At 36.9% G+C, this 16,360-nt stretch overlaps 1 protein-coding gene across 1 annotated transcript in view; it reads right to left on the bottom strand.

Moving 5' to 3' along the window:
- Positions 1–16,360, bottom strand: part of VAV3 (vav guanine nucleotide exchange factor 3) — a 176,301-nt gene that overhangs the window by 132,486 nt on the left and 27,455 nt on the right. The window contains exon 2 of the mRNA XM_075508217.1: positions 10,179–10,295. Coding sequence (XP_075364332.1) covers positions 10,179–10,295 — 117 coding nt within the window. The remainder of the gene's footprint in view (positions 1–10,178; positions 10,296–16,360) is intronic.

Raw genomic sequence — 16,360 nt, 5'->3', positions numbered from 1 at the left:
CAAGCAGCAACTACTGTATTTGAAAATATATTATTATTTGGGACTTTTCACTTGAGTACACTTCTGCTTTACAGAGGAGAACTACCAACCGTAAGCAGCTGGCAGGTGGTCTCCCCCTTGCCTGCACGAAGAGGGGGACTCTACAGACTGAGCAGAAAAATCACCGTCCAGCTTTCCACCAGCATACTAACATCTCCCAGGTTTGGCCCCACGATGTCATTAGCAGCTCGTCTTGGGAAATGCTTACACTTGCTTGACTAACTCTTCACAGGAAATCCCAACACTGCGTAAGAGATGGTTTAAGCCACCATCTCCCTAGCTTGCAATTTGTGCCTCTTTGGTAGAGTTCAAGAGTGGCCCAAATCTCTCTGGTGGGGGTTTAGCACAGACACCCTTCAATAATGTTTTAAACTCATGAAATACATATATCTAGAGGCTAGAAGACATCTTTCAGTAAAAGAGAAGTTTAGCTATTTCAAATTATTCCAATAAAAAGATAGGAAGAAAAAACCAAACTTAATAATTACATTTTCTCTAACTTTTTCGTATTGGAATGGAGCAAAGAAAGTCACCAACTTTATTATTTTAAAACTATGCATAGATAATGTATCAAGTTAATTGAATTGATGTTGTCATCACTAATGCATACAACAAAGATATTTGGCAAGCAATATAGGGACTGATAACTATTTCAAGTTGCTCACTTCTTAATATCCTTTTTGTTTGTTTGTTTCTGCTTCTTTACCTCCTAATCTTTGATTTTTATCAAGATGCAGTCAGCTAAAATTCCAAACAAGCTGCAGGAAACAATAAGAAAGCAGATAATAGTGCAAAAATGTGTTCTAGGTAATTCATAGTGTTGCTTGTGTCAGTCTCTTGCTCAAACAAAAGGCCAGGCACAGAGGAACAGCACTGCACATTAGGAAAAACACAGTTCTCCAGTATCATAGTAATTAAGTTAAGTTTGTTGTAATCAAAACTCTTCAAGGATGCACCATTAAGAAACTGAATGCTTTCTTATGTAGATCACACAGAAAATCACTTTCCATTTTAAACAGGGCACCCAGCTTAGTATTACTTTTGAATAAGCATCCTACTGTATCTTGAACATAACCTCATATGGCTTATTTCAAGCCAGATTTATTTTTAATAAATCAAAGATCTTCTCAGATTCTCTTCTGTAGTCTTTATTAAACTCTCAAGTAGACAAGCAGAACTGAAATATGTCAAATGGGTCAATTCAGATAGATCCTGAGCCAGAAAATACATAGCAGAAGAAAAAGAGGTAGAGACGAGTAAACCAAGAAGGAGCATAAAGGCCCAACAAACATAAGAAGTGATAAGGCACACATTAAAGAGCTGAATTAATACTTTTACAGTAAATACAGCATAAACAAATTATGAAGACACATTCCTTAAATCCAAAGGAATGTGGTGGCATATGCATTTTTCAACAAGAATAGTAGACCACTTTCTGCATGCTAATTAAGCATGCTAAAGTGCATCAACACTAAAGCACCTTGTACAGCCTGCTGTCCCCTGTTACCTAAAAATCTGGAGATATTGTACTATTTCAATAGAGCAGACAAGGACACAGGCTGTCCTTGACCTGCTTGTATTTAAATACGATAACCAAAGCTGCTCTGTCACTTCGTCTCTTACCATCATTTAATAGTAACAGTGGCTTACTTCTTCAGACACAAGAGTAGCCAAATGTTCAAAACAATGCACCCAACCCTGTAAAAAGACTATATTTGAGGCTTAATGAAACATTAGATTTGAATATGACTGTTACAGCAGACAAAGTGTAGTCCAAACCACTCGTGAAGTTCTCTCCCTAGAAATATTAATATAAATTCTAAACAAAGAGGAGACAAAGCAAAGCCTGAAGATGACTTGCCCTGGCACAAGTCTTTTCTCATGATCTAAAAAAGCATGTGCAGTCAACCATGTCAGAATGTACCATTACAGAGTATTAGTATACAAATGAAAAACACAGTTTTAGATCTGAAATGGAGAGCACCTTAAAAACATCGGCTCTCATAAAACAAGCCCTGAACTCAATGCAAAGTCCAGTCTGAGACTGCCATGAGGTAAAATTAATTAAAATAGGAAAACATCCAGGTAGTTTGGGTAGCAATAAACATTAATGGTAAAACATTAATTGTTGCCATAGATGTTAATGTAACTTTGCTATAAGCCTTAAAGCTCATAGCTCTGTGGATCGGATCAAGTCTTCCCTACCTAGGCTGTGGGAAATTAGTTAGGAAACCAGAATAAATGACTACACCAGGTTTACCCAGTTCCTGGCTAGGGAAACAAAAGGTTGGTGTGCAATGGATGGTCTTCCCTAGAGCTGAGACCATGCAGTGATACCAAGTTCTCTTTCTTCCCTTCATCACTTCCAAAATATAGAAGGGATGAACAGGAACAAAACAAAACAAACAAAACAAAACAAAAAAAACCAACACACACACACCAGGAAGCAAATGTCCCCCCAGCTCAAAAGAGGCAGAGGATCATTAAGTGAGTAAAAATTGTAAATCCGTTAGCTCTATAACTGCGCCCTACTTCAATTTCTGACTTGAATATTTCATTTGCACCACTGATGACAAAAATAAAAGTGCATTGGTCCAAAAATCACGAACCAAGACTTTGTAAGTTCAGTGGAAAAACCAGTCTTGCATCTTAACAAGATGTGAAATTCAAACACAATTTGCAACAGGCTTTTTAGGCTGATGTCAAGCCCATTTCATGTGGTAACTGCAAATATCAGAATGACCAACAGGCCCAGGTAACTGCGATAGCCCTATGCTATTTGTTTCTAGAGACATTATGATTTTATGCCTATGTCATTTGAATCTCAAAATCCCAGAACAGAGAGAAGAACAAGCAGAGAACCCAGGAGGCAAGCAGGAGAATCTAGGTCAAAGTGGGAGAGGTATTCTCATAGACATTAATTATACTGCAAGCATGAGAGCATGGAACAGCTTACACAAGTTGTACTTCAACTTGCCTTCCCCCCCTCTTCCATCTATCCGCTGCACTAACAGAAAACTGTCATGCTTTTCCTCTTTTGAAGCCTCCAGACTTTGCAGAAGAGGGAGAAAAAACAAAAACCCCACGTGTTTCCGGACTTCTTAGAGGGTGAACAATTTCACTATCACAGAAAAAAGATACACACAAAACTCTTCAAAGTTCATATGGACTTCATCTGCAAGTCACTCACTTATTATCTTTTGGTTTTATTTATAGTTTATATTTGTGTTACTTTGACCAATATTTATAAATTCAGGAAGTTTTGGGTTTAGTTGTCAGTTTCACCATCAACTTTTGGTTACTGAAATGCTTGTATTGCAAGTACTGCAGGGAATTAATTCCCTGTTTAAAAATAAGATTTAAAAACATTTCTATAGACAAATGTGTGAGAAGACATGTCTTAAACCCTGTTAAACTTATTCAAGCTCCAACTCTCCTCTTCCTCCAAAACTTCTTCCACCTCAAAGAGAAATTCATGCTACCAGAATTCAATGCTATGAGTTCCCTGTCTCCAGGATACGTGAATCAGATACACCTAACATTTGGACAAGATCATCTTAACCAAGAAACGTGCTCAGAAACTCAGTTTTATTCTCTCATATTTGCAGTTTCTCATTAACCTTGACTTTCCAAGCCTGGTCACATTTGCTGAAAAACTGAACAGAAGCCTACATTATATAAGGACTCAAAGTCTTCTGATACTTCCAAAACATTCCAAGCACTCCCTGAATGAGAATTTTTCATTAATGATCAAATACTTGTGGTATGTTCAACACTTTGTGATGTGGTCAAAAATGAAGATCATCATTACCATTTTCATCAACTGGAAGCAAACATCATAATTTGAAAAAGTTATTACAAACCTTTAAGAAACTCATGAAGACTCATTTGGAAAGTCCAGTGAGGTGATAGTCCACTAATATTCTGTCACAAGAATATTCAAGACCATAATCCTGAAGCATTCAGGCCTAAACATATAAGCTCATGTAAAAGCTATAAACTCATGCTAATGGTTCTGGATTTACTGAAGTTATATGCCTAGCAATTTGTACAGACTCTTTGGTGACGATCGCTGCAACAAATTATTACAGATAAGTACACTAAATTTATCTAGTGTTTGTAATGGTTTCCACTGTCACACCACGGCAATCTATTTCTATACATTTTCAAGGACTTTTCAAAAAGGTGGTTGATGAGATATACCATTATTCATCCCACTCATTCACCCACCTCGTCACTTTGCCCAAAACTATGATTTATGTTCTTTGGGGCTGGAAGTCATTTGTTTTATGATTTAAGGGAGGCTTTTAGGGAGGCTACTGAGTGCTGGACCTTTATGTAACTCTATTGCCCTGGTTTCAGCTGAGATAGAGTTAATTTTCTTTATAGTGGCTGATATGGGGCTATGTTTTGGATTTGTGCTGAAAACAGCTGCACTAGTCAAGGACTTTCCAGCTTCCCATGCTCTGCCAGGTGCAGAAGTTGGGAGGGGACACAGCCAGGATAGTTGATCCAAACTGACCAAAGGGCTACTCCATACCATATGACGTCATGCTCAGTATATAAAGCTGGGAAGGAAGAAGGAAGAGGGGGACACTCAGAGTGATGGTGTTTGTCTTCCCAAGTAACCATTACGCGTGATGGAGCCCTGCTTTCCTGGAGATGGCTGAACACCTGCCTGCCCATGGGAAGGAGTCAATGAATTCCTTGTTTTGCTTTGCTTGTGTGCGCGGCTTTTGCTTTACCTATTAAACTGTCTTTATCTCAACCCACGAGTTTTCTCACTTTTAATCTTCTGATTCTCTCCCCTATCCCACAGGGGAGGAGTGAGCGAGCGGCTGCGTGGGGCTTAGTTGCCAGCTGGGGCTAAACCATGACATCTATACAAACAGAAATGGTATCTAACAAATAAGGTCTTCCATATATGTCAAGCATTTCAGCAGTTTTGCAACAGGCTAGTGATTTCTTGCTCATTTTGTCCAAAGAATTTCCATGGAGAAGGAAGCTGAAACCTGTCCATATCTTCTGCATCTTCGCTCTCCCACATTCACAAGTACACCTTGAAGGAATTCAAGTGTCATTCATCCCAAACCAGTCCATCTCACTGAAACATTTGAAAACATTAAAATGCTACGCCTAAAAGCAATTGTACAGCTAGTTTCTTGAGCAAACCACTAAGCTTTTTTTTTTTTTAATTCTACCACTAGAAGAGCTCAGAGAATGAAGATACAGAGCTCTGTTTTTAATGACTGTCTTGTTTTTACCAGTTCATTTCTCCTTCTCCATTTTAATATCTTTACAAAAATATGCCATAACGTCTTGGCATGTTCCCTAATGTTCTGCAGGTTTAATATGACTCTATTAGTGAAAGTGCTTATATTTTGCTCTATTACCTCAGTCATTAAATTCGCCAAATAAAACGTGAAACAGCTGAGGTTAGTCTCAAAAGCTTCAGTTTTATTGAAGATTTCCTAAACACTTTTCCTCCTCTCTCTTCCTGGAAAGGTATATAACTTTTTATAAAAACTGTTGCTGTTTGTTATGTTGATTTTGGTGTGTGTGTGTGTATCATGCACATCTGCCTGATCTTCCTGGAATCCTGGGAATACTAATACACCAGGATTCTCAACTTCAGCATGACTTTCTGCTGCATCATAGCCCGGATTTCCTTTGCGCTAAGACAGTGACTAAAATGATCTCAGACTACGTGACCTTAGTATATGCACTCTATTTTCACAGCAGTTGCTTGCTTTCACATAAACTAGCCTTTTAAGTGTCACTGGAGAGTTAGCTACACTAGACATTATGTTATATGCTTTTAAACAATTAGGTACGTGTTTGATTGGTAGCAGTTGATATTTGATCCCCTTGTTTGTTTTTTTTTAAATCATGATTGAATATTATATGTTATTTCTAGACATCTATTGCAGGACCCCTACTGGGGAGGGGAGGGTGTCTATGGCTATGTTCATATTAGATCAGTTATATCATAAAAAACACTCTGTGCTCAGTTATACGTCGCTCAGAATATTTAAAAGCAGAGTACACAAAGTTCTTTTTCTGACAATATCTGGACACCATTTTCCCCCACAGGACCTCGAACACAGCTCTCTGAGGCCAGGGAACATCTTTTGACATCAACTAATCCTCAGATTCCCATTTCTGCAACACATGAGTTGCAAGCTTCCTTCAGAGAATAGGGATGGCAACAATTTGTTGCAGCATACCGAACAGCAAAGACTGCTGTTAGAGCAGTATGCACGGCTCACAGAGCTGAAAACAAGTATCAACATTATTTGTTGATTCTGGCACACAGGTAGAAAGGAAGAACCTGACAACCCTGTGCTAGTGAAAAATGACTCTCCAGCGTGGAATTCGTAATGAAAACACTGTCTGGCACCCCATGTGCGTGGGAGGGCATTTTATGCTCTGTCAGGAACTTAATGCAGCAACAATGAAATGTACTGATAGAAAGGTGAGTGAGTGGGAACGGGTGAATACTGTAGAACTCAAGGAAAAACAAGTTTTATGTAGTTTTAGAAAGCATGATTTAAGAACCTTCCTATTGCTGTGTAACGTGGCCCCTCTTCTTTCAAGTACAGTCAGCCTAAAAATAAGAAAATCTCTGCTATTATACTTGAAACAGAAGAAAACCCTCATCTTGTAACAGCTGATATCAATATTCATACAGAATGTACGCATTAAAAACATACTCATGGGGTTACCTGCTTCCCTGTTTCTTTACCTATTCTCTAACTATCTACATGTTGCTACTTCAGTTTCACCTCTGATTTCCATCCACACTGCATACACACTTCTTTCTCTCTAATCATTGAGAGATCAAAGAGTCTCTGCAAAGTGGAGCACAAAGTTCAAGTCAAATTTTCATACATTATGTCAAAGCATCTGAAAACATATTAAATGCAAGTCTCACCATTACATCAAACATTTTGTAACCAGTATTTCACAAGGCTGTTAAAAGTCTTACGACTATATAAGCAGCGTACAGCTGCTACTTCTACCATGCACAAGGTTTTGCTGCCATTTTCTTTAAAAAGTTGAAAAACATCAGACTATTTTTTTACAATGACAGTTTCCATCACCAGGTGTCTCATCTGATTTTTGCCTTCAATCTTATTTCCTTGAAGGCACATTTTTCATTTACAGTTGACACATTTCTCCTGTTCCCTCCACTAGCATACTTAAATAGTGATTGAAATATATCATATTAAGCAGAATATTCCATCATAAGACAACAAATTCAATAATCATTTCTTTATAAATTCAGTTGAAGCATTTAAAAGTACCAGATATACAAGGCTTATGGAGTCACCTCAGCTACAGTTTATTTACATCTCACCACTAATAAGTACTTGCCAACTTCTGACATCTCAAGACAGCTTCCAGTACATTCAAATGTGTTAGAGGCTGTGGATAATGCACACACTCATTCCATCACCTATTTGGTCAACAGTCTGAAGAACAGACTGTTTCTACACCATATTATCCTTTTTGTTTGTGCTTGTAATCATTTTAAGATCATTCATATTTTGTACACATTTAGGGAGAGCAGTTCAAAGAATTCTTTTAGAAATGGCAGAATGACTTGGTTGCAGTACCAGGAAAACTCTGCGGCACTGTCTTTTTGGCCTTTTGCATATATACAACTTCAAGAAGGCTGCAGATTTAGGACTATATTGGGGTTGTTATTCATAGGAAAAAAATAATGAAGGGGAAAGTTGAGAAGCAAAGAACAACTTGAAAAAGATAAGCTTTCTTATTCTCACCACTGCTACTAGCAATCAGAATTTCCAAAGCAATAGGTACGTTATCAGCTATGCAATTGAAATCTCATGCCACTTTACAGACATTCTCAGCTAACTGTACAAACATGACACTTAAAACTATAGAACTAACTCAGCATAAGGCTAGCTATACATTTTAATACAGTTGTAATTTTCCCCTCCACTTTCTTAATGGCCTCAAGTTCACCAGCTGCTTTAGGAAGCTGACTACATGCTCATTTGCAGAGGCTAGTAAAATATACAGATCAGCCTATCTAAATACAGCATATTGCAACCTCCACTTGTGTGTGGCAAGCTTCCACACAAGCACGCAATGGAAAGAGCTGAACAGCAGAGCCATTATGCACCTAAAAGTGTGCCCAACACAGCTATTGCAGGGATTACACAGGCTTGTTCAATTTAGCGTCTCCACCTCTGCACAAGCAGCTGTTACCGCGCACGTAGTTAGCCTCATTAAAGAACCCCACACACCAGTGTCGTTCAAATTTGTCACTGCATTTTTACCTGGTAACTTTCCAAGAAAGGTGACAAAGGCCACTGAAGGGGCCGAGACCAGAGAAATCACTGCTTGTAAGCACTATCACCATTGCTAAAACTGAAATACGAGTACCAGGAATAATTAGTCTATCTGTGCTATACTGTGGCAACAAAAACGGTAAAAAAATCCATGTCTCTGTATCCAATTTTACTTTGGGAAGAGAAATAAAATACTAAATATCGAGGATGGAAGACAGTATTTTTTTTTAACCAATTATTCTACTTACATAAAATTGTATTCTAAAATAAATTTTGTTAAAATGACAATTAATTAAAGAGTGCCAAAACCATATTTGTTGGGTTAAATTCAGCCTTAATTCAGAACTTGTTTACTGGGTATTCAATGATGCAGCAATAATAATTTGCAATGCAAAATACTTCTTCAAAACTAGACTGTATTAAACATAACCACCCTGGTTTTTTTATGTGGCACAAAATGTGAAACTCCCAGCAATTAATTAGAACATACAATAGTAAAAAATTTCTGTGCATTAGGCATAGGTATCAAAGATTTGAAACAAGCATCAAGGTACTTGACTTATTAAATACCTTAAATAAGACATTGTTAGCGTACCAAAAAAAAAAAAAAACCAAAACCATCAAAACCAACAATGTTAATTCCTCTCATCCGTTCCTCCAAATCTCATTTTTAATAAGCCATACACTAAGTTTGTAAAAAAGATCACATTTTAACAAAAGCTTTTTCTTAAATATGATTTATGAGGACAAAAGATGTTCAGCATAACTAAAGAACAAGTAGAATTATCAGGTTTATCTAGTTTTATACTCAAAGGACTTAAAACCAGACAAAAGATTCAGAAAAATAATTAGATATTTCAGTTAACAGTAATCACTGAACCATTTCAAACGCTCAGTCATATTGCAGACCTGATTCATGCTTGCACTTTTACATCATCTTTACCTCTATGTCTACTTATAAAAAGAGCAGTGCATAAAAATTAGTTAGTAAAAGTATGATCTCTTAAAAAGAGGAATAATGCTTGAAATAGACTAAATTTCAATAAATAACTATTTTTGGTGCTACTTCAGGTAATTTTTAGACCCTTTCCTGTGAAATTAGGGTAATGATACCCTATGACTCAAAAGCAGAAACCGAAGTTGAACTGAACATATGCTGGCAATGACAGATCAAACAGATACGTAGGACGTTGTGAACAATAGACTGGAAAAAGCTTTTACATATAGAATAACTAATCATAGGCTTACAGAATATAATCCAGGCTGTGTAAATTAAAATATTCACATTAACCCACCATAATTTTATCTGAGCTTTACAGCAGGTTAGAAAAAATAACAGATTTAAAAACTAACTGTCAGAAAAAAAATTTACAAGGGCTGATGCATGGGTGAATTTCGAGCACTTGAGACTAAAGAAGCATGCTCTGTCCCATGTGGTCTTACAATGTATAGGCCCAGGGTTTCTGATTCCACGCTATTTATGTCAAAAGTGATTTCACAAGAGAGCACTCACCCACAGTTTGCCATCTTCACACATTTCATCTACCTTTAATTCAGCATCTTTCAAGCCAGTTTTTTAATTTATCTATGCTTTTCACACCTTCAGAATTTTCCTACCAGGGATTTTTCTCTGCCCTTTATTAGCCCCTCCAATGTAAATCTAATTCTTCTGCTTTCTTAGTTCTTCCCCACTGTTTTTTTACTAATGAATGCTCATCCATTAGTCACAATTTCTATACCACATCTACCATGAAAGTCTTCTATATTCAAGCAGCAGAACACAGGTGTTACTCAGGACATAATTAAAAGGATCCTTACCTTTCCAAAATCTCTCACATCAAACAAATCGAATGCTTCAAAAAGTTCACTTTTTTTCATCCCAAATACTTCACAACATGCCGAAAGAAAAGTCCTTATATTCTTCAAGCAAAGAAACTGGGGGAAAGAAAACAAAAATACTAAGTGTCAAGTGTGTCAATTAGCAATTTGTGGGCTCACTTTGGTCACAAATAATTGCATTGGTCAATTTTGTATTGGTGAATTTTGTAATGTAAGTCAGCACTTCCACTATACTGTGATCTTCCACTGGTTCTAATTCAGCCATAAAAGTTCCCTTCAGACTCAAAAGCATTAATCAAATTCTGAGTAGACATTTTGTGAACAGAAACTATTTTCTCTCTTTTTACGTAAACAAAGAGAAATGACAATATGCTACTAGATACAAATTGGTCTAAATACAGACTTACTTTTCAGTTCTCTACAGACAGCATAGAACAAAACAAATAAAATTACCTTAATAAAATTATATTAATATGAGAAAGTTATTCTTCATGTATACATCAAGTGTCTTCAGCTGTTAAGATAAAAGTCTAGTTTGAATGTTTAATGAACACACATGCACTGTCTTAACACACTAAAGACATTATGAATACATATTCTCCATCTGGAACACAGGAGCAGATGAAATTTGCAATTGAGAAGTCATTTACAATTTATCTAGTGGAGATTTAAGATCCTCAAATCACCTTGACTTCTGTACTGAATCAAAGGCTATTTCCCTTGAAGTTACCCACATGTGTCAATGATGATCTGAGTCTGGAAAAGAATAAAGCTTCTGCCACAATGCTCTCCTTATAAGGCTTTTAATGCATTTTCCTGTAGACTATTTTTTTGAAAGACCTTACCAGTACAAGAGACAATAACTATCAAAAGTATTGCAGTAACTCAAGAGGGATAGCTAAAAAGTGCAATATCCATTCTTGATAACAATTAGCACCATAAGGTACTAGTACTTATGAGGACATTAGCTCCATAAAGATGGTGGTGCAGAGTCTTACGATCCACTATGCAGTACTGTTCAAAAGCAAATACGATATTTATAAGCAACAGTATTTCAAATGACCCAGCACTGTGCTTTGAATATGCATTTAAAAAGTACTGATACAGCAACTCAATATTAAAACTGAGTTCCTAGAGTTCTCCACGTTATAGTGCATTCATAAGAATGAGGATCATTTACATAAGGACGGATTATAGAAATGCTGTATGTTCCAACTTAATGTTGTTTATAAAAGTAGTATTTTTTTATATTAATAAAGACTGTCACAGCCATACCTTTCCTGAGTGCGAAGTAATAAATACTCAAACTGCTCACTCGGACAAAGTATGTTACTACTTTACCTTCAGCATGAGACAACAAAATACCAATTCAACAGGGAGCCTCACTTCATGTCTTACATAGAACTAACCAGCCAGACACAGAAAAAGCAGAGCACCTGATAGGTCAGATGTACAGCAAGGTTACAAATGTGAAAGCACCAATTCAACAAGACAAGCTTCAGGAGTAGACAACTCTAGTAGATGGTTGTGGACATCAAGACAACAGCCAACAAACTCATTGCAAGCATCACAAAAGCAATCCCTGCACAAGCTGAAGCTCCCAGGAAGGCATCTGTGACTGACAACTGCCACATCAAGTGTAAGGGGCCACAGATGTACCAGGTGGAACTGTAGCCTCCACCCTTCCCTCCACTCCAAACAGCCCCATCTGCACGTGCTCCCAGCTCACATGGGGCAGCCGGTGCTGGGCTACATCCTGGGCTGCTCGAGGACAACACTGCATTTATGCCAGACTGCTTTTATGCCTAGTGAAATGTTAAAAATGAGTCTAGCTTGCTTAGTCAATATCACAAGCTGCTCTGGTTTTGCTAAGATTACCATTTTCAAGTCAAAATTACAAGGTTAGAAGGCTAAGAGATGTAAAATGTATGTGCTTCTTCCACCATGATGCTGGCAGAAAGAACCAGAAGATGAGCAGGTTTGGGAGTCCACAGCTTTAAAAACAAGATGGCACATACAAAGTGATTATTGTTTTCTGATTTTTTTCCCCCCAGGTTTTTTATTATTTTTCTTAAAAGCCATCAAGGGCCACTAGGTTTGTCCAATGCAGAATACGGATTCAACGTGAATACTGATTTACTTTCTTACATTGAAATTCTCAACCACTGACAAATTTTTTCCTCACTGGAGAACTCAGCTGCCTTTTTAAAACCTAAGTTTTGAGTTTAGATTAGTTAGTGCTGAAGTCTGCCAGTGCAAATAAAGCTTACAGCTGCATTAAGTTGTTTACCTCTAAAGAGAGCAAGAAGTTAAGGGATAGACAGGAGCTGTCATGGGCCTAAAATCTGGCCTAGATTTGCTAGAGAGCATTTTAGTGAGTTGTATTTAGCTTCTTAATATAGCTAAAAGAACTGTTTAAATGTATCAGCAGTTATGCACAACCAAAATGCCCCTCCATTCTGCGAAATTTCTCCAATTATTCTTAACAGAGGTCTCCTACAATAAATGATAAAGATGGCAGCATTTTTTCAACAAGATTTATCGGTTACTTCAAATTTGGAGGGAATTTTGACATCAGCCTTTTGTGTTTAAATTATCATTACTATGAATTATATGCAAATAGATGGGAGAGCATATTACAAAAAATTAAGTTTCCCTTAGCCCACATGTTTTAAAGGAAATGTTAAAGTACCTACACTATAAGTAATAAATTAAATTCTATGGAATATTCTAGCAGAGAGACCACAGAAGAATCTAATCCCCCATTCTCCACCCCCTTTTTTTAAATACTCACAAATTCATTAAGTGGTAAAGTGCACTTAACATGGATCACATGTTAAACAGACTTGACATAATTATAATCTAATATTCAATGACCATATGACAACACAGCAATTATATTACATTTCTTGTGGGCTCTAGAAATCACAGACTAAGCATTTGTCAAATCTACCTGTACTTGAGATGGGGCCACATCATCAACGAGTGTGCGCCAAACCATGCCTTTAGCAGAACAGGCCTCCTGACAAAAAAGTCTAACCCCTCTGCTAGTTCAAAGACTGCTTAGTGAGTTTAGTTGAGCATCTAATGATTCAGTATCCATCAATTTTCTCTTGTAAAATGGAAATGAAAGGCTTATTACTAACTATTAAGCTAACCACAGTAGCTACCAGGATAAAACTGTGAGACTACTAAAACCAAAAATGTGTTCATATTTATATGCACATAAAATATATGAGAAAAAAAAAAATCTTTAAAAAGAACTTGTTAGATGCTACTCATGTTTTGGAAAAGTTATTTGATTATATTACCCAGAAAACTTTCAGAAAGATTTCCAAAACTTTATATTGCAATCATCTAAAGAAACAATTTTCCTCAATGAAAACAAAGATTTTTATCGCTGTGGTTATTGTATGGAGAAGTACAAATTAGTTAAAGAAACCTCCAAATTAAAAAAGGGCATACACCTAAATTCTAGGAAGTTCTATAAAAGACAACCCTCCTTGCTGGCAATAAGAAAAAGGCACCATCAGTCTGAGTCTCTCATTAGTAAGTACAGTCCTCAGGATATTTGGAAACTCACTACATTATTGTGTTTCTTTTTCAAAGAAAAACATTATGCTTCGGCACACCACAAAGGAGATCATTAAAGACATAAAGAGCAGTTGGGTACCCAGTTCTCTCAGAGATGCAAGGAGAGCTAGACATCTCTCACTTGGTCTAATCTCTGAAAGTCTCCTCCACAGGAAGTGTTGTCTTTCAGTACCAGAACTGCTTTCTCTTCATTAAAAGATAACATAACTTAAAAACATTCTCTTGAAAGAGTTAATGCTGCCTTTTATTTTTTTTTTTTTTTTAATTACATGGCTATATTAGGAGACAGCAGTCCAGAATTCTTAATACACAGATCAGTAAAAATAATGCAGTAGGGTAGTATAAGCCATGAGTCTGAAAAAGTTTACACTAGTGAAAAATATAGCTTGTATCTGGCTCATCTCCTCTCCATGAGAGGAGAGCACACCCAGCACTCAGAGACAGATCGACAAAATCACAGCCCATTGGGGTTCAGGACTCTGAGAACAATTTTCAATATTAACATCTGTAGATTATCAAGACATTTCTAAAGCACCCTAATGTTTCACAGCATAAGTAGTTACACTACTACAAACCGATAATATTTTCATTGTCAGGGCTGATGAAATGGTACAACTCTTGTGATAAACCACTGTGTTTTTATGGAAAAGATAAGAGTTTTAGTGGCCTCTGGTCCATTCTGCACTGAATTTAATTTTGTAAGAGGCATTAACACAACATTTATTGAAATGAAGTTTGCAAAAAAAGTAGTCTACACCTAAAAAAGCAGGTATGGTTTATATAATTGGGACTGTATTTGTCTGAACAAATGGAAGAGAGTAGGCAAACCAAATTATGCTAAGTTCCACAGAAAAAGCATGCTGTTTTCTACCATAACATTTGCCACTTCACACAAAAAGAAACATTTATTTGAGGCTTTTTCAACACAGTACATGGTTATGTGATAGAAATGTATAGAAATATTTTACAAAGGGTACTGAATAGAAATTACTAATTAGACACAAAAAGCACAGGCAGGACTACAGATGCCCACAGGGAAGAGGGATTTCTCTAACCAGGCCTCTAATGAAGGGAAAGATGAAATGCAAAAGAAAAAAGAAAAAAAAAATCAATTTCATATATCCTCTATTCATATAATCTTAGAGGTATTTCTCAAAAAATACATTTTAGCACTAAAGTACTTCAATGGAATAAAGGTCTGTTTGGTACAGACCATAATATTCAGTATCTAGATGTATCTTTTGTACTAAAAGCACTCCTAAGGGTGTTCAGAGACCAACACAAAGAGCTCTGAAGATCAAATTCTGCCATGAGACATTTCTATGAAATTCCAACATAGCAACACCAATCAGGAGAGTGAAAACTGAAAGGCCAAGAAATGACAAGTATTTAGGAAAGACAGAATTCTAATCCACTTTCAACTAATTTTTTTTTAAATTACAAATAGCTGGTTTTTCCACTATTGGTATTTATTTCAACTTCCACCTCCTTTTTATTATGGTGACTTAGTCACAAACAAGGAAGAAAGCTTGGGTAGCTGACAGTTTCCTTATATTTGTTATCTGGATCAAAAGACATTCATACTGCATTTAGGACAAACTAGAGAACATACTGAAGCCTGAGCATCTAAGACAGTCTAAATGGATGCTAGGCTATAAAGGGGTATTAAAAACAAAATGGATCACTGTCACTCTATGTCAGGGAAGGTGTTTTTTCCCCCCAGCGTGATTCACTTTTGCTGACATTGTATACCCATCCCTTCGTCACCACACCTCCCAGGTTTTTTTGCATGTTGCGTTCACAGCCCCGCGCAGACTTCAGGAGGTTCCCAATAACTACACGAGAACTGAGGCCAGTCATTCCTAGCTGCCATCACGTAGAAGCTATGACGAAAGAGTGAAAACATAGAAAAAGGAGGACTCTGCTTAGCCGATTGTCCACTAAATCCACCTTGCCTCCTCTGGGAGAAATAAGGCATGTCAATCAGGGAAAGTCCAGAAATCTTCCCCTCCTATTCCTCCTCTAAATGGCACCACTTTATAAACTACACAGCTGCAGCTATTCGGCCTTTGCCTAGGTTTAAACAACCTTGTAGGCATAAACAAAAAATGGTGGGGTTTTATGTAACAGCAAGCATTTTATGACAAAAATAGTCGAGGAAAGACCAGACATTCAAAACAAGTATATAAAAGGAAAGTAATCAGATGAGCAAATTTGGCTTCAATTTACACATCTCAGAAGGCACAATCACTTTCTTTTTTTAATTTGTGAAATACTGGTGTTACATGCAAGGAGGCGCACACAGGCTTGTTAAGATGGAAGATTTTTCTGTCAGTCATTTATAAACTTAGAAAAGCAGAATTAAACAAGAATAGAAGGCAGAAGAATAGAAGAGGAACGGATCATTGCCATAACACTTACATGTTCTTCCTACACCTCAGCACTTACTGCAAAACATGGACTCCTGACCTTTCCTGTCCATTTCTGGGATGCTGATGAGAACAGATTAGCTAGGAATATCTCATTTTGATTTCCACTCTGTTCCTGAGAATATACACAAAAAGGAA

The sequence above is a fragment of the Mycteria americana genome, chromosome 7 (genome assembly GCF_035582795.1).
Source record: "Mycteria americana isolate JAX WOST 10 ecotype Jacksonville Zoo and Gardens chromosome 7, USCA_MyAme_1.0, whole genome shotgun sequence".
Taxonomy (NCBI): Eukaryota; Metazoa; Chordata; class Aves; order Ciconiiformes; family Ciconiidae; genus Mycteria; species Mycteria americana.
This window is presented reverse-complemented; position numbering and strand designations above follow the sequence as displayed.